At 46.6% G+C, this 18,136-nt stretch overlaps 4 protein-coding genes across 4 annotated transcripts; 2 read left to right on the forward strand and 2 right to left on the reverse strand.

Annotated features, from left to right (window-relative positions):
- The first annotated feature begins 437 nt into the window (after nt 1-437).
- On the forward strand, nt 438-2,326 carry LOC117848174 (F-box/kelch-repeat protein At5g15710). Its single transcript, XM_034729505.2, has one exon. It carries the CDS (start codon nt 637-639, stop codon nt 1,909-1,911), a length of 1,275 nt encoding a protein of 424 aa, XP_034585396.1. The 5' UTR covers nt 438-636; the 3' UTR covers nt 1,912-2,326.
- Nucleotides 2,327-4,747: 2,421 nt separating this feature from the next.
- LOC117848173 (phosphatidylinositol 4-kinase gamma 7) lies at nt 4,748-7,471 on the reverse strand. The gene is made up of 2 exons (XM_034729504.2): nt 7,281-7,471; nt 4,748-7,107 (listed from the first exon to the last, which is right to left on the reverse strand). Exon 2 carries the CDS (start codon nt 7,004-7,006, stop codon nt 5,156-5,158), a length of 1,851 nt encoding a protein of 616 aa, XP_034585395.1. The 5' UTR covers nt 7,007-7,107; nt 7,281-7,471; the 3' UTR covers nt 4,748-5,155.
- A 2,709-nt stretch (nt 7,472-10,180) lies between these two features.
- Nucleotides 10,181-14,062, forward strand: LOC117849476 (uncharacterized protein At5g50100, chloroplastic). Its single transcript, XM_034731039.2, has 8 exons — nt 10,181-10,426; nt 10,884-11,014; nt 11,677-11,784; nt 12,403-12,459; nt 13,147-13,212; nt 13,398-13,458; nt 13,671-13,714; nt 13,822-14,062. The coding sequence occupies exons 1-8, from the start codon at nt 10,297-10,299 to the stop codon at nt 13,855-13,857; spliced, it is 633 nt and encodes a 210-aa protein (XP_034586930.1). The 5' UTR covers nt 10,181-10,296; the 3' UTR covers nt 13,858-14,062.
- A 177-nt stretch (nt 14,063-14,239) lies between these two features.
- Nucleotides 14,240-17,118, reverse strand: LOC117849475 (ubiquinol oxidase 4, chloroplastic/chromoplastic). The gene is given in 10 exon segments (XM_034731038.2): nt 14,240-14,465; nt 14,467-14,617; nt 14,979-15,026; nt 15,116-15,187; nt 15,489-15,557; nt 15,651-15,759; nt 15,950-16,065; nt 16,186-16,279; nt 16,416-16,596; nt 16,686-17,118. Coding segments are annotated over 10 exon segments (1,014 nt in total). The 5' UTR covers nt 16,811-17,118; the 3' UTR covers nt 14,240-14,416.
- Nucleotides 17,119-18,136: the final 1,018 nt, after the last annotated feature.

Genomic DNA, 18,136 nt, shown 5'->3' on the forward strand with positions numbered 1-18,136 from the left:
CAATTCGTATAGTTGCTATCCTTTTAAGTTTTGATAATTTAACCTACAAGGTTGCACTCCTCTTGGAATGTGAATTTATAGTAATTAATTTGCTGGTAGATACATTATTTATGTGCGATTGTGCATCGATCTCCCAACGACTTCCTCCGTTTCAAAATACTATATATTTTGATTTTTAGGTATAGTAATTTGGGGTGGGAGGAGGAGTTGCGAAACGGACTGGTCGATAATTTTTTTTAGCCCGTTAAACGAAATGTCAGCCGGTGCTGCCTAATCCAGCGGACACAACCGGCGGTGCCACCAGCTACCAGCCGTGCCCGTGCGGGCGTGCGGCCGCACCCGTTTCTTCCCACGCCGAACAAACCAGCCACACCCGAAATGCAACCGAGTCGGCCCTCTCCAACCCTCGTTTGACCCTGCGCCGGCCGTCCTCCCCATTCCGCTCCACGCTCCTCCGAGTGGGCGCCGACTCCGTCCAAAAAGAGGAGCGTCCGCCAGCGGGAGGGCGAGAGAGAGATAAAAGACCAAAAAAATTGAGCAGCGAGCAGCTCAGGCGCCGCTGCCTCTTCGAAATCCCCCCTCCCCCAGATTTCCCCCCGAATCCGCTCCCCCGATCTCGCGCCCCTGTCGCCCGTGATGGACGCGGCGGTGGCGGTGCCCGCGCGCGCGGCGCGGCCCACGAGCCCGTCGCGGCCGCCCAAGACGATCCGTAGCACCAAGCCGCGGGGGCTCGACGAGGACACCGCGGCGCCGCCGGCGTTCCCCAAGGGCAAGGCCTCCTCCTCCGCCGCCGCCGCCGCGCCCGCGGCCGCGCTCCTCCTCCACCACCACCACGCGGACGTGCCGATGGACGCCAGCGTCTGGGCGGGGCTCCCCGACGACCTGCTCCTCGAGGTGCTCGCCCGCGTGCCGCCCTTCCTCCTCTTCCGCCTCCGCCCCGTCTCCCGCCGCTGGGAGGCCATCCTCCGCGACCCGGCCTTCCTCGCCGCGCACGCCGCGGTGCCCTCCCACGGGCCCTGCCTCCTCACCTTCTCCAGGGGTGGCGGCGGCGGCGCCCACTCCCCGCCGCACTGCAGCGTGCTCAGCATCCCCCTGCACGCCCGCTACAAGCTCCCCTTCGGCTTCCTCCCGCCCTGGGACCTCTGGCTCGTCGGATCCTCGGGAGGGCTCGTCTGCTTCTCCGGCTTCGACGGCACCACTTTCCGCACCGTCGTCTGCAACCCGCTCACGCAGGCCTGGCGGCTGCTCCCGGACATGCATTACAACCAGCAGCGGCAGCTGGTGCTCACGGTTGACAAGAGCCGCCGCTCGTTCAAGGTAATCGCCGCTAGTGATGTGTATGGGGACAAGGCGCTCCCCACTGAGGTCTATGACTCCAATGAGAATAAATGGTCGGTGCACCAGATGATGCCCGCGGCGAATCTGTGCTCATCGAAAATGGCATTCTGTGACTCCAGATTGTACCTGGAGACGCTCTCGCCGCTGGGGCTGATGATGTATAGAGTGGATGCAGGGCGTTGGGAGCATATACCTGCCAAGTTCCCACGTTCCCTGCTGGATGGTTATCTTGTGGCTGGAGCTCGCACAAGGTTGTTCTTAGTTGGGCGAATTGGGCTGTACAGCACCCTGCAGAGTATGAGGATCTGGGAGCTGGATCATGGCAGAACAGTTTGGGTGGAGATTAGCAGAATGCCGCCTAGGTACTTCAGGGCTCTGCTGAGGTTGTCGGCTGAGAGGTTCGAGTGCTTTGGGCAGGACAATTTGATCTGTTTCACATCGTGGAACCAGGGCAAAGGTCTTCTGTATGATGTTGATAAGAAGTCTTGGTCATGGATTGCTGGTTGTGCTAGCCAGCTCTGCAATAGCCAGGTCTGCTTTTACGAGCCAAGGTTTGATACATCAATCTATTGAGTCTTGCAATATGAACTGCATTGTGATGAGTTTGAGATCAAATGCTTCTGGGGTTCAACATCAAGATGCCTGTGTGACGTCCTATTGAATCATGGATGTCAGATGTTTTGAAGTGCTGAGATGAAAAATACTTCCTCGAGACACTACAAGTAGTGGGCTTGAGCAACCGATCTTTGCAAATCATGCTGCTGAAGACTCTTTACTACAGCAGTTATACCATCTGTCAGTTCTGGATTACAGCATACATGATGTTGCCATTTGGCCACAAATGGAGGTCTGCTTGTTCCATTCCCATTTTGTTAGTCTGTTAGCAATGAGTTTCTTGTAAATGATTCCGTACCTGAAATGAAAAAAGACATGCAATTCTTTGCTAGTAGTTGGTACAATTTCAATGGATAGTGGGGAATTGACTTAATCTAGAGTTCAGTTGGATCTGAGATTCTGAGATGAGGTTTCTCCACTCTATTGATTTATGCATTGTTTCTTATGGTACCCATATGCTGTCATTCTAATAACATCAAATTGTATTTGTTTTCTTAGTCGTCCAAGACGCTAATTTTACCCCTGTTGTGAGATTACATCTGTTCAATAATTCTTCTCCTAGGCTAACCAAATTTCCATAGCTTTTAGCCTCTTACAAGTATTGCTTACATGTATCTACTGTCTTATAGTTTATGGCACCTTTTTGGTGGCACGGCGTGGTTAGGTTTAGGAATTCAATTATTTGAGATGTGCACTGCAACATGGTATTTCAATTGTGTAATGGTGATCTGTTAATAGATGCATCTTATTTGTATGAGTTACTGGTAAATAAGGTCATCCTGAAAGATGAACTAAAGCTAGAGTCACTTGTTTGGGTTGGTGTTGGATATAGATGTTGTGTAGTTATCCCAGTTATGCATAGGTTTTAGCATGTTTCAGTGAGCATTCTGAGACTGTTTTTGATTAGCTATGCGTTTCACACAACAAATGTATGAAACTCAGTGACAAGCTTCACGTATCATTCTACCTGAGAATAATAAAAATGTAATGAGAGCAATGAGCAACAAATGAACAACCCAAGTGATGTCCGGTGTATTGAAGCTGCAACTTCCTGGTTCAGTATGATCACCTAACTCTCAGGCACAGAGCAGAATCCCTGTTGATGCAATAGTAACAGGAGGTACCTTTTTAAATTGCAGGATCCGGACAAATTCAATCTCATAAAGAAGAAACGGACAAATTATATGAGTGGTTAGTGGCCTTTTGAGTCCATAGATTGCTCGTATGAGGTCGACAGGGAAAAAGTACAATAGAACATATAAAAATTTGAGGTAGTTTCAATTAGGAAATGAAATTGTTTTGGCCAGAATTTGATCAATCCTCTATATAATTGCTAAGATGTTTGGCTATATTTGTTCGATGGGTGATATGCTGAACATGGCATCTGATGATACTAGTTGATGTGAATGGTCTGGAGGTTGAATCTTGGATGTGATTTGCAGCCCTTGCTACTGAGACTGGGTAGTAGTCAATATACAGTAGACTGAGCTCAAACTTCTTACACAAGATACTTTACTTCAATTACGTACTCCATCCGTTCTTAAATATACGACGTTTAGGACAAGCAAATTAGTTCATTTTTGAACTAACTAGCTTGTCCTAAACATCATATATTTAAGGACGGGGGTAGTATATCATAACAAATCTTAGAGGTTATGTGTTCAGTTCCTGACTCCCTGTGTTATGATACTGAGATAGAGATGAAAATATATTGTAGTAAAGCAATCTTACAGGTTATGCATTCAGTTCCTTTGTTGTGATGCCAAGATAGAGCTGAAATATATTGTAGCAAATGACTTATTGCATAAGATAGACAAAGTTATGCACATGAATTGATTGCTAAAATATGGAACCACAACCAATTTGCTTTAGAAGACACGTAAGATTAGACATTGGTGCCATTGTTCAGGTCATGTTATTATGTTATCTGGTATTTAGTTTCTGCTCTTTGTAATTTAGTTTTCATAATTCCTTTGCTGGGAAAAATTATAAATGTTTGCTGGGAACAAGAGCATTTGATTCATATTAATGTAGCAGGGTTTACATTGTTTGAGTATTGATGAATTGAGTTAAGGAAAGGTGGAGCATCCCCTATCCAAAGGCGTGCAATGGCAAAGAGTACTGGAAACAATGGAGTTGGTAATTTATGCAATTATGTGTAAAGGAACTGTGCTTGAGGGTTGATAATGCTAAAGCTATGACAAACCATACCGATTGCAGAAATGGAGTGATTTGTTTTTTTACAAAATCACTTTACATATAGTATTCAAGGTTAAAAGCTAATAAGCTATTCATATATCAAAGCCATCCTTATTGATAGATTATACTGGGTTGTCCCATGCCTTTTAAATCTACTAGTTGATTTGTCCAAAACCTATGTTGTTTTGTCAAACTGCATATTGTGTGAATCTATGATGATAGAGTTAATGCGCTCTCTCTCTCTCTCTCTCTCTGATGATGGTGATGGTGATGGTGATGATGATAGAATTACTGCCCTGTTCAGTTAACAACCGTTTGTATGATTCTTCTTCCCACTGATGCACCTGATGACTTGACTAATGCCTGATCTTGTCACAGCAGCAACAGTTGAAGTTACCTTTCTCACTGTAAGACAAGGAAGGCTGACATAATACAACTACAGCTATTTTTTTGTTTATTTGTGAAGCTGCAGCTGGAGGTGAGAAGAGCTTATGTTATTGGTATTTAACTGCTCCCAAACAGTTTCAAACTGTAATATATGTGCCTTGGAAAAATTTTGGAGACCAAGACCAAGCAAACAAGCGCACATCCAAGATATTCAACACCACGTAAGCATTATTGATTATTTACATAAAAGTGCAATATTTACACTGCTCACAGGTCACATCACAAACTACAAAGAATTTTCAGCAACGACTAAGAAATTGCACACTAAAACTGGAGTATTTAACATCAACCCAGTATACACAGGCTGACAAGCATTTATTATTAAGCATTTTCCTTCTCAAACATAGCTAATGAACATGCACAGCAGTTCTTCACACCCATCACTACATATCCTTGTGGTCCTATCTACCTGATGGACATAACAGTTGCAACCTAGATCGTAGCACAAGGTTGAAGGTGACTCAAATGATGAAATCTTCATCCTGTACCCACTCCATAAGCAAGCAGTACAAGTAGCAGTACATATTTTTCCTTCTCTGATGTGCTATTGCCCGACTCAAAACTTGCATGAAGTGCCCAGCCGCTGCTTCATCCTTTGACCTGCTGCTGCCCTTGCGCGCTCCTGCAGTGCTTCTTTGAGCAGTTCCTGGAACTTTTCAAGGAAGACATTCCACTCATCGGCACTCATATCCGATAGCCTGACAAAACACATACTTGATTGAAGTTGTTCATCCGCACTCCTGTTCATGGCACTTTTTGTAGCTTTGCTAGGAAAATTGGGTGTATTCCATCCGGTGTAAAAGACTCGATCAGATTCATTTTGATCTTCATGGCCATCATTGCCCTCTTCAACGCTTTCGACGAGCTTAGACAGAGAGCTTCTGTAACTAGACCCCTTGAAACCTGAGCCATTGAATCTTGGCGATCGCATTAAATCATTGTATTCTCCTAACATATCCATCGAGAACTGGAAATCAATGTCACCCTCTTGCTCAGCTGTAGCAGAGAATGGCTCCCATTCTGCTACTCTCTTCCTGGCCTCCATACACACAACCTCCAGCTGGCTTGGTTCCTCCTCCATCCCTCTGAACTCCCTTGTCATCATCTCACCTATCTCTGCCAAGCAAAGTCCGAAAGCTGCAGCTTTCTTGAGAAAGATTGTGCACAGGACCAGGACACGCAAGCAGGCCTCACGTATCATTGGAAGTTCTCTGCGCAGCATCATCACATCCTTTCCTGGATCAAGATTTCTGATATACTCGAGCTCTTCCTCAGAAAACGGAATCGATGCCTGTGCCCAATGTATCCACTCGAAGTAAGGGTCCTCCAAGTTCTCTGGCAAGCACATGCCGTGATCAATTGGGAACAGCTCTGTCTGGCAACCGAAGCGACCTGTGCCACCATTAAGCTTCCTCACCAGCACATTACCAGCATGCCTGTCAGTGTTGAAAATTCGGATATCTAGTATCCCGATCCTATGAACAGCAGCAACAGGGAAGCTTGATGTGCCATGGTCACTGGCATCGAAGTCATGGGCAATGAACTGCTGGAATGAAGCAATCTTGCTGTTAACTTGCTGCTTCTGGTCATGAGTTGGAGACGGATTCCCCCCATTTACCGGACAATTTATGTTGAAAATGGAGTGTGTTATCTTCACCAGAGCAGTGGCAGGAACATTGGCAAAGTTGTCATGGTCCAACAGGTATGCTGCAACCTCCCTGAATCCCGTCTCTCCTACTCGCACAGATTTCTTCAGTCCTGGCTGACCAAGCGCCCTCCCGACAAAACCCTTGGGATTATTTGGTGCAAAAGGCTCCTCGTCCGTCGGTTTCACAATGGCAACCCTGTCACCAATGACATTCCTGAAGTAGTATGAGCCACCAAGGCCGCTGCTGATGGGGACTGGATCCACCCCGCTCCTGATAGCGGTCACCACGTCCTCGACAAGGCGCTTCACCCGATCACAGCTGCTGGAACACCCGAGCATCTCAACCAGGCCACTGCAATCCTTTTGCTCGAAGTCCTTGGAGACGGGGCAGAGGCATGGGGTGGAGCAGCTCCGGTTGATGCTGTTCCTGGTGAGCAGCAGCGGCGAGTCCGACCGTATGGAGGAGAGGTCGTTCTCCAGGACGCGGTCACCGAACGTGAGCGAGGTCTCGCCGGTGGGCACGTTGAGCGCGAGCTGCAGCCGGCGCTTGACGGTGTGCGCGTTGTCCCCGCGGTCCAGGTCCATGCCGAGCACACAGCCGGTCTCCGTCTGCACGTACACCCGCCGCCTCCCCACCGGCGCCGTGGACGGGGAGCGCGACAGCTGCTTCGCCTCATCCCGCCTGGACGCGCCGAAGAGGCGCCTCAGGAGCAGCGCCGGCACCTGGCTCTTGATGGCGCTGTCCAGGTTGGGGGACATGGCTTAGCTTCCTCCTCTTCTTGGAGCGCGCGCCGTGCGGGGTGGACGACGCCGTCAGGGAGAGGGGAAGGCGCGCTCTTGTTGCTATCATTGGATCACGCCTGCAAAACCAACCACCAAAAAGAACCCAAATCTTTCCACTGAATCCCTCGACCAAACACCGAAAAATGACAACTTCCCTAAGAACTCGCCGTGAATTCGACTGTCCGGAACATGGAAAGCAAGAATTCAAACTGATTCAAGGAGGGACGGCAATTTGAATCTCAGCGCTCACCATGCGAGGGTAAGGTGCCCGTGGAGAAGGGGGTGTGGGGGATAGCCGCAGGGATCGGCCGGGGCGGCGGGACGGCGCGGCGGCAGGCTGGCGGCGGAGCAGAGCCCAATTCCTCATTCCATCTGCGCGCCTCCGTCCACCACCGGAGTCCTGACCTCTACTGCAACTCCGCACCCGCTGCCCAGCGAATTCCGCTGGGTTTCGGTTGGTTTTCTATCTCATCCAAGAAACACCAAAACTGTTTGTTTTCACAAACCCCCTTCACCTTACACTATTCGAATGTAGCTGCACCCTGGGGCGGCCGGAGTACAGAACCCGCCAATCAGAGGCTCCCTGGGTGTTCACCTGAAACGACAAACGTACGAGGGGTTAACCGCAAAAGGTAAATCTGGACGGCCATCATGATGAGGGGGGCCATGCTCGCACGCCTGCGGGCACACCGGATTGGCGAGGCCTGCCCGCAACGTTCTCCGTCCGTTCGATCGCCAGACGGACGGCCGCGATTGACCGAAGGGTTTTCCCAGCCTCGGACAGGAGAGAAAACCGGGACGGCGTTTTCCACCGCGCGGAAAGGTCTGGAAGGGGCGGCTCGGCCGTCGGATGGTGGATAGGGGGAGCGGCTCGGCCGTCGGAGTCGCGGAGGACGCGGCCCTCTAGTCGACGGCGATCTGGATAAGAGCGATTGGGCGTGACTGGATCACGTGGGGGCCGCCAGCCATGTGGGCCCCCGCGTCGCGGCCGACCATAATTTTGCTATGCGGCTTTGCTGGTTACGGGACGCCTTTTCACGTCGGATGAGAAGGAGAGAGCTTGCGCAACTTCTCCTCGTGCCCCATGCACGCACGCGTACATTTTGCATGTAAACGTAGGCTGAGTCAATTTTGGAACGGTTCGGCTACTATTGAGGCTGCTTGTTTTAGTGTTCCAATCCAATAGGGATATTCCTGGGTATGGCACGGACATGTCATTGGTTATGTTTGTACTACTTTGTAGATGCGTTGCGGGAATGGTGGAAAATAAAAAAAAAAGAGGGATTGTGGAAAATCTGAAGGCTAACTCTAACTCATTGTTTCGTGTCATGCTCTGTAAAGATGACATGTCCTGTCATGATGAAGAGAAAATGATAAAATGTTACGACGCGTAGTATGTTGTTCTTTTTTTTCCCCTGAAATCATAAGTCGGTTAGTTGTTGTGTTCATGAAAAAGTACCCCAAGACATGTGTGTAATTTTTTAAAAGTTGGTTTGTGCCAAGCTGCATCTCCACGAAGACGCATGTTTGTTTCTTTTCTTTAATGACTTACTGTGTTAACAAAATTATTTGGCGGCATAAAATTAATGTCTATGGCAGTAGGGATTTAGCTCCAGTATTTTCAATTTCGATCTAACTTTACAGAAAAAGATACTAGAACAAAATGGCATGGTTATCACGAATTATTACATTCCGCAGAGCGTGCCCATCAGTCCATGAGCTTCGCTATCGGACTTTTTCACCATGTCGGAGCTGCTTCTGATGCACCATGGTGTTTGAGTGATTGAGTCTTAAAAACACTTTTAATACTTATAATCCGATCTTGATAGCCATGTTTCAACGAACAAGCTTTAATACGAGGGAGCTCCACCAGGATGGTGCATAGCTAACGACACGATACCAGATCCTACCAAGTTCTAACATAAACATGTAAGCAGGCATAACTCTGTATAGTAAATTTCTTTAAATTGTTTCAAAACGGTATTGAAAATCGTTAGGATTTGAAACCAAATGTCCCTATGATGTTAATCGAGTAAATTCTTCAGCTACACTATAGCGACGAGCCAAGCTGACGATCACAGCAGCAGCAGCTGCTGTAGCTTCAGAAATTAAAAAAAAAAGGAAAAATCCATTTACTACCTTTAAGTATAGGCTATATCCAAAAAAAAACCCTTAAACAATAAAAAGGTTTACATAGCTCCTATTTTTGCTAAATCATATCAAATCACACCTTATAACACATATTTGAAACCGCTTTGCTGATTTGGCTGGTTTACAACCGATCTTGCTGATTGGATTGGCACGTTGGCAGTCTACGTGGCAGGTTAGTCTTTGTCCATCTCTCTCTCCAGCCAATCCATCGTTTTACTTGTCTCGACGGTCTCGTGCCCCTCCCATCTCTATCTCTGCTTTCGCCTGTGCCCGCCTCCGCCGCCTGCCCATCTCTATCCCAGCAGCTCACGCTCCCGTGCGGCACTTGGCCGTGCTCTGCCGCCTCTTGCCGCGCACTGTTGGCTCCAAGGTGTTTATAATTCTGTCCATCCCATGAGGTGTTCCATGAATTGCAGGCTTGCAGCAATGGGAAGGATGTCACCAGGGGCAATTTAAGCAATTGCAACAAATTAGGCCTCAGGTGATTCATCTTGTAGGAATCTCTTTTGTGTAGGATGTGATCAGTACAGGAGTGCCTGATTGGTCAGCAATCGCTTGTATCGCTTCACAGAAAAAAGAGCCATTTGTGCTTTTCACTAAGCTCCATCTGTCTGCTCCTTGATCCTTTGGCCTGGATGTTCTGGCCGGTAGTGCAGAACCAGAAAACGGGGACAGGGATGGCCGCCGGTGACGGGCAATCGAAGGGGGAACATACACGGGAGAGGGGGCAATCTGAACCCAAACTTACCTGCCACGTAGGACTGCTGACGTATCAATCCTAATCAGCAAAACCGGCAGGTAAACACGCCAATCAGCACAACGGATTCAAGTATATGTTAAAAGGTGTGATTTGATGTTGTTTAGTAAAAGCAAGGGGTTAAGTAAACCCTTTTATTGTTTAGGTGGTTATTTGGACGTAGCTTGTGCTTGGAGGTAGTAAATTGAATTTTTTTTCCCAAAAAAAAAGAGCAAAAGCGAGGGAAAATTAGCGGCGCGGAGGGAGGCCGCGGTGGAGCAAGGGCGGCCAGGAACCAAGCCCATTTGAATCGGTGGCCGCCGCTGCGCCCCGGAGCCTCCTCGCTCGCCACCCGCTCACCGGAGACAGAGAGAGGCCGATGGCGAGCTCGCTGGCCCGCCTGGGAGCGGCGCTGCCCCGCGCGCGCCCACGTCCCGGCGCGCGGGTCCTGCCACCGGGGCGGTGGGACGCCGCGGCGCTCGGTGCCTCCCGCCGCGCCGCGCCGAATGGTAAGAGCAAGCTGCCAATCTCGTTGCCCTCGATTAGCTTGTTAGCGGTGTAGGTTGATGGGGGATTGGTGGAGCGTGCTTACTCCTGCTGTTTTTAAGTCGGATACTTCGATCAGAATTGGTATGCTAGGTCTGGCGTTGTTTTTGGGTTGGGGAACTGCTAGCTTGTGATGCTTAATCATGCGTGGAGAACTGCAAAATTGGTAGTCGATTAGTTGTTAGCGGTGTGCGTGGCTTGATCGGAGCCTCTCTGCCGCATTATCTGGTCATTAGGGGATCATTCGTGCAAACTGTTTGAGATAAAGCACTCAAACGAGTCGCATTTTGATGCTTGAAGAAGCCCACAAAACTATTCCATTTTTGTTTCCTTCATACCAAAAATTTGTGATTATTAGGTTTATTTTAGGACTATGCTTTTACAAAGTTGATCAGGTTTTTAACGCGAATTAAACCTCAGTTGGCAGATGCCAAGTTCATTCCGATGTCAAAGTAGCCCCTACATCGGACCTGAAGGATGGAGACAACTCATCTAAAAATTGGAGGATCAAGATGCTCTATGATGGTGATTGCCCGCTCTGTATGCGTGAGGTATGTCGCTCAACAAATGGTTCCTGGGAGTTTTTAAGTTATGCCACAGCACAATCAATGGTGTCTAAAATATTCAGAATGTAGTGATATGTTCGTCCTGTTTTATTTAGTTGTTTGAGTACTTTTTCCAGCGAGATGATCTGCGGATGCCTAATCAATTGCTGGGAATAGGTGGCTATGAGCTCACTGATAATTGGAGAGAACAAATTAACCAACACATGCTGTCGATATATTCCTGTGTGAACTCATGTGACATTTGTGTTCTAAAAAAATGCCTTTTGCTGTCAGTTGTATACCTCACATGATGTAAATTCTTTTGTCTCAGAAATTTCACCAGATATATGTTTTACCTTATATCTAAGACTTTCAGCTGAGATACCTGAACCCCATGTCTTCAGGGACACTCAGTAAAGACCGTGGAATTGTGTACCAGGAACCTTAACATTTTAGGACCCTCTCAACATCATTATCCATGCTATGATCTTAATGTGCAGCAGTAGTACTATCTCATGGAAGTCAGATACATTGACTTGTATTTTGACGAATTTGGATAGATTTCCGTCACTTATAATTCCGGTTACGGCCAAAATAATAGACTCCCGTTGTGTTGATACAGATAGCAGAAACTAAATTTGCTTGTACTTACTCTCATGTTTGTACAGGTAAACATGCTGAGAGAAAGAAACAAATCCTATGGAGCAATAAAGTTCGTTGACATAAGCTCAAAAGATTACTCTCCAGATGACAATCAGGGACTTGATTATGAAACTGTCCGTATTACTCCAATTTACAGATTCTATTTTGTTTTTGTTTCCTCAGTTTATGCTTTCTCATGAATGAAATTGATCATCTCAAGTTTGGTTTCCTAAATGCTATGATTCAAAACAACATAAGTTGCTTGGCACACACATAGATAATCTGTAGCAATTTATGGCATGCACTGAACAAAAATTTCTCCGCATGCACTGAAATGGATTTTGACCTTCCCTGTCTTTGCTTAAAGTGCGTGCTTCTGAAGTTTTCCTGGCTGCCATTTTGTACCATGCACTGTTGTTCTGATACTTTAGCTACTTATGTTTGTAAATTCTTGATGGTGCTTAGTATGCTAATTTCTGTGCTTCTGTGCTCTCTAAAAAAGTGGAAAGCAGTATTGAAGCATGTCGAGAGCCTGATGTACCTCACACACTACTCCACTGCTACAATATTGCTTGGTTTCTGCAATTCAGTTTTTCAGCGAGCATAGTAGCACGAATCTTCAATGGAGTTTAGTGAAACCAGATTCAGTGCTAGCATTATGTTTTGTGGCTAAATAGAAAAATGCAGGAGGAGCTGAAGTATCATGTGATTTTGTTTATCTTTTCTCAATCAAATCATTCTCTGCATTTCAGGTCATGGGAAGGATACATGCCATTCTTTCAGATGGAACTATTGTCACAGATGTTGAGGTATGACATTACATTATGTCTTGAAGTTTTGTGGGATTTTCTTTTCCAAAAGCAGAGGCTACCAGCTTGCTGCCGGATAACTAGGATTGTAAAACAGAGATGTTCTGTAGCTAATGAAAAGCATCAGTTAAACATGGAATTAATGAATGAGTAGATGTTTCACTACCAGTCTACCGCAGACCTTTAATACATCTGTTTCTCCTGCGGTCACTTAAATTCTCTGTGTTGGTGCGTAAGTGCAAGCTTTTGTCCTTGTGTTAATGAGTCCATACCATGTTAAAAAATCAAGATTGTTAACCTTTAGTGTAAAGCAAATTCATGCGTACCATGTTAAAAAATCAAGATTGTTAACTTTTAGTGTAAAGCAAATTCATGCACTAAATTTTTCTTGATGAAGTCCAATGCACTCTTGCATGCAGAGATTATAGTCATTATCATTAGACTGTTACAGTCATTGTGCCAACTGTAGCGAATCATGTGCTAAATAATTTACAGTCGAAGTTAATCTGACCTTATCTTCAAGAATTAGTTTGTCCCACTGTTCCAAATTATAGTGCCAACCCAACAGAGTATGAGTGTAATACTAAAAATAAAAGGCTGTTCTTATGGGCTGCTGTAGAATTTAGTTATATTTGGTCTGAGCATCAGTAATGCTTTATGCTAATATTTGCTGCGTTGTAATTGCAGGCATTTAGAAGATTATATGAGGAAGTAGGACTTGGATGGGTTTATGCTGTTACAAAGTATGAACCTGTAAGTTCACACTTACAGAGAGCAAAACATAGGATCATATTGTTTCTTTCATTTCAGAGGGTTACCATTCAGCTGCTTGCTTTTTATATTCTAGTAGCAGAACATTTTCTTTTTCAAATGACACAAGTTTTATCGTTGCACAACATTTGTACTTCTTTTATTCATCTCCTCCTGATACTCTGCAGGTAGCTACCATGGCAAATGCTGTATATGGTGTGTGGGCGAAATACCGTATGCAAATTACAGGTATGTTAACTTATGACATAACATACATTTTTTCCCAAATGCAGTATATAACCAGTAAGAACTTTGCACATTGCTAACTTATGACAATGTTCTTCCAGTTGTTGTGGTAGTCCGATCAAAACTATTTTAATGAACTTAACTGCAAACGAAGTGTACTGAACATTTTGCATTTTCTTGAACAAATTTGCTCATTTTTTGTCCCACTATGACAGGTCGACCTCCGCTAGAAGAGATTATGGCGTCCCGAAAAGCTGCAGTAAGTTGGTCCTCTAGTCATGAGTTCGTTTCCTCTGCCAATCATGCTGGCTGTGTGAATGAACATATCAGTAGCTTCAGTTTGCTGATGACATTGTTCCTCTGCAGGGCGAATGTAAAGATGACAAAGTATGCAAGATGTGAGCCTGAAAATGTTGGTCTGCTCTGCTGCATTCCTCACCTCTAGCTATGCTTAGATAGGCACATACAGAGACTTAACACTAAAAATAATCGTAGTGGTATGAAAAGAATGGAGAATAGATTTTATAACAGTTTGTTGAAGTAAATAATGATGCAATTGTACACTGTACCGGTTTGTTGAAAAGAGTGAAGATATTTTATGCGAAAACTTCCACAAACTGTTCTCGTATTTATCTTAAGCTCCGCGACTGGATCGCACCATTCCTCCATGGGACTCGTCTACGATGCCTTTTGGACACCGTGCTCATGAACTTTACGATGCAACGTTCTATGTATGACATTGGCAGCACAACAAGCGATTCAGCAATGTTTCACTAGGCCCGAATTGAAATCTTTTCAAACGTAAGATATTTGATGATGTCGTGTAATTGCATCTATACTGACTTCTGTAGTATGACACAAAGGTAAAAACAAATAATAGAAGGACGACTATTTCCTAGTTTAAAGGGGAAATGGAAAACAAAAGGAATATCATCAAAAATTTGTATACAGGTCTCGGTCTTTACTTTGTAAGGGACTTTTTGACACAATCCACAATACCTTCACAATCATTTTTCGGGTATTACACCTTCCGTATCAGCTTCTAAGCAGTTCTGTGTTGAGTGAGGAGAGCGAAGACTTCCATGCGTTTGACAGGCCTTCATTGTCTTGCAGTGCTCTGCCTCATCGTCTCTTATATTGACAAACACATCATACAAGTTATCTGCAATGGAATATGGGAACCGGTGAGCACTTACAACCTACAAGTCTTATGGCAGAGAAACAGGCAGGTCAACTCAATATCTTGTTAATGCTGTACAAATAATTCAAACCAGAGGGCCAGAATCTAGTAAACGAGGAATCAAAACAGACATTTTATGGACCCTAAATTATGTCTTGTCTCAGTAAGTGGTGGTAACCAACAGATTTTACAAAGAATTTATGATCCCTTTTAGATGGAGCAGTGAAACTAATTTCACAAAGTGCAGCTAACATGTTTAGTTCCAACCTTCTGAAAAAGTAAAATAAAATACTAGAAAAAGACAGCTGTTAAGGGGGGACAAATTGAGATATGACAAATTTACCTATTTTAGGCCTCCTAGAACATGGAACTCTTGCTGTCTGAAACTCATCTGAGGGGGCAAAACAGTAGGAGCAATTAGCACAGATATCAATAATCGATGCATAGCATCAAGAACGACGAGTCCATATAAGGGCTCACCAAATAAGTAAAGGTCCTCGTTCAGGTAATAGTTTAGAGCTGCCTCTGGAGCTGGTAGTCTTTTCAACTCCTCTGTTGAAAGGAAACATATATTTTACATCATTGAATTGGAACTGGAGGTAAAATGATTTAGCAGCTTTGCTAATTACAAGGTGGATCTCGAGACTATTAAGACAAATTGTTTGAATAAGAGGAATTAACTGATAGAAATGATTTTAGTGTAACTAGATTGAAGGATGATGGCTTAAAATCAAAAACAATTTGGCCCTCACTGCCTCACAAAGTCACATGAACAAAATATTAAACCATGTGTCCATGTTCCACAACCAGAAGATCGTATAAAAAGCTCATTAAGCCATTAAGGCAGTCTTACCTTCATGGAGCTTGAGAAACTTGTCATAAGTTGAATACGCATGTCTCTCCACACATTCAGAAAAATGATCTGTATTTTGATTCATAGGTGCAGGCATCATCATCACAAATGACTATGGTAATAGAAAACAGGCTTTTGTTTATAATTGGTAAGAGTACTTACATGCCATTCTTGGGCTCAGCATGTACATCCCAACAGTCATGAAGTAGTAAAAAAATGCCATGAACCGAGCAAGGAAACGATCAAAAAATAAAGCGTTGCCACCCAATTCCTGATATGAGCCAAGAGTTTAATGATAAGTAGGATGAATTCATTTAAAGTAATGACCTGATAATAATATGGAAAACAGAATATGCAAGCTAAGAGAACAAAAGGAAGGCACGGTAGAACTTTCAAAGACACCGGTAGGAAGCTCTTGCACACATGAAATTTACTAGTGGAAAGGAAAGATTGAGACATACTTCCATGATCAAGAGGTGATGGAACTCGTTCCAGCTTTCAGCGAAGTGAACCTTTATATAATCAGCTCTCCTCGACCAGCCAAAGGTCTCATACAAGTGAAGCACCGATATAAATGCTGTTCACAACCAAGCAGACTTAAAACAAGCACTCAATTGATATGGCAGAAATCAACACTGCAAAATTTTGTAGGGGCCTTCAGGCCATTGTTTGCAAGCATACAAAACGGAGCCCTCACCAAAATACGGCACCCTAGCAATCGTCTCCAGCACAAAAAATCTGGCGTAGCTCCGGTCACGGTAAACACCATTGAGTACCATGATCACCGAATCCTGCAGCAGAATGAGTAGCATGTAAAAGTAAAACCATCGAGATATATGGACACAGCATATGAAGCAGCGCTACAGGACTTCGAGGGGGAAAAATGAGCTCAGTTATGCTGGAAATCTGGGTGCTGACTTGTATTACCGTGAGCAAAATGTTGACCGACTGCTCGAGCTTCACCACCCAGCCCTCATCCGATGGAACCATCGGGTCGTCCGCTCCGTCCAGCGGCGCGGCCTCCCTCGCGGGGAAGGACTCCTCGACGGGCACCTCCGTCTGCTGCTTCTCCCGCTGCGTCTTAATCGCCTCCGCGCGGAACCTCCTCCTGCACAAGCCGGAACAATCGCAGAAAATGAACACGACCGCACGAGGAAGGAGGATGAAATCAGATCGCGAGGGGGTTGGCGCGCGTACCACGTGGCGACGGGACCGAGGCGCGGGTCTGCGGCGCGGCGGCCGCGGAGCGGGAGGAAGCGGGCGGCGGCGGCGGCGGGCAGCGCCACGGGGAGGGGCGGGATGGAGGTGGAGGCCACCGCCATGCTCGCGCCCGCGATTCCGTGTGGGTTTTGGGAGGTTTGGTTTGGGGGAGTGGAAATGGGATGTGTGAGCCGCGCGGCGCGAGACGGCACGGCAGCAGCGAGCGGCGCGGGATGGACTGGGGAAGACGACCGAGGGAGTGGCCGAGCGGCCGCGGAGCGGGTATATTCCCGGCTGCCGGCGCTGTTTCCCGTGCTTGTCGCGGCCTTTCTCCGCGAACGGACGGAACGAAGCCGGCTATTTGCTGGCTAGGCGGCAGCGGCTGCCGACCTCCGTCCGGCTTCGTCCCGGCACGAAGGAAGCGCGCGTTGTGGTGGGCAGGCCGCAGATGACTGGTTAATCGTTTCGCTAGTGGCGAGTTCGTGCCGTGGCGCGATGCGCTCCGTTCCTTTGCCGCTAGTGCAGCCTAGCGTTCTGTATCGCTGGAGCGCAAGGAACTCGTCGCCTTCGGGGTGTTTTTGCTGCGGGATGGATCATTGGGGCGGTGCAGATCAGATTCCAGTGGATTCGGCTTGCGATCAGTCAAACGAAAAGCCAGCGCGAAAGCACGGGAGGCCAAGAGGGACCGGACCAATCGCCGGGTACCCGCTGCCACGGCCCACAGCATTGCGGCACGGGCAGAGACGCTGAGGCTTTAGCTGCGCCGTCGACTTCCTTTTCCCCATCTACTACTCAGAGGAGAAGATTTGGTTTGAAAGTGGGTGCGGCTGTATAATACCTACCTACTTGTGCTGTAGTCTAGTAGATTAGATGAATAACCAGGGGTGCTCGTGGGGCATCGAACTGGGTTGTGCTCCCATCCAAGATGGTTGTGTTACTGCAAGCCTCGACGACGGCGATGGCGGTGTCGGCATCACCGAGTTCTTGGACGATGTGGCTTGGAGGTAATGGCCTTCCTTTCGAATGTGAAAGGGAAGGAGTTTTGTGTGTCTTCTTTAGGTGGTTTCTTCCTGATGAGAAATTCGTCGGGACTCTCTTGTTTCCTTTCAATCTTCTCCGGTGGTCGGCATGTGTGTGGTGTACGACGACGGTGTTTTCTGCCGGGTATTTGGCACCTTTGATATTTTCTTCTGTGTTGGTGCTCCGCGGCGCTGTCCGCCAAGCCCGATCAACTGATATTTTTCTCCAGCACTTGTAACCATGTCGAGTCTTGGGGCATTGGTTACAAGTGCTCGAGGAGTCTCGGGGCGACCGGTGTCTGATGCTGGTGACAATAAAGAGACGGTTTTTTGCCATCCGTCGGTACGTTCAACGTATCAACGGCCCGTTTTTAGCGTGCCGCTGATGGGATATTTCGTCGATTTGTGATGCGGCTTCGAACAACATGC

Source organism: Setaria viridis, chromosome 3 (assembly GCF_005286985.2).
Source record: "Setaria viridis chromosome 3, Setaria_viridis_v4.0, whole genome shotgun sequence".
Classification (NCBI taxonomy): Eukaryota; Viridiplantae; Streptophyta; class Magnoliopsida; order Poales; family Poaceae; genus Setaria; species Setaria viridis.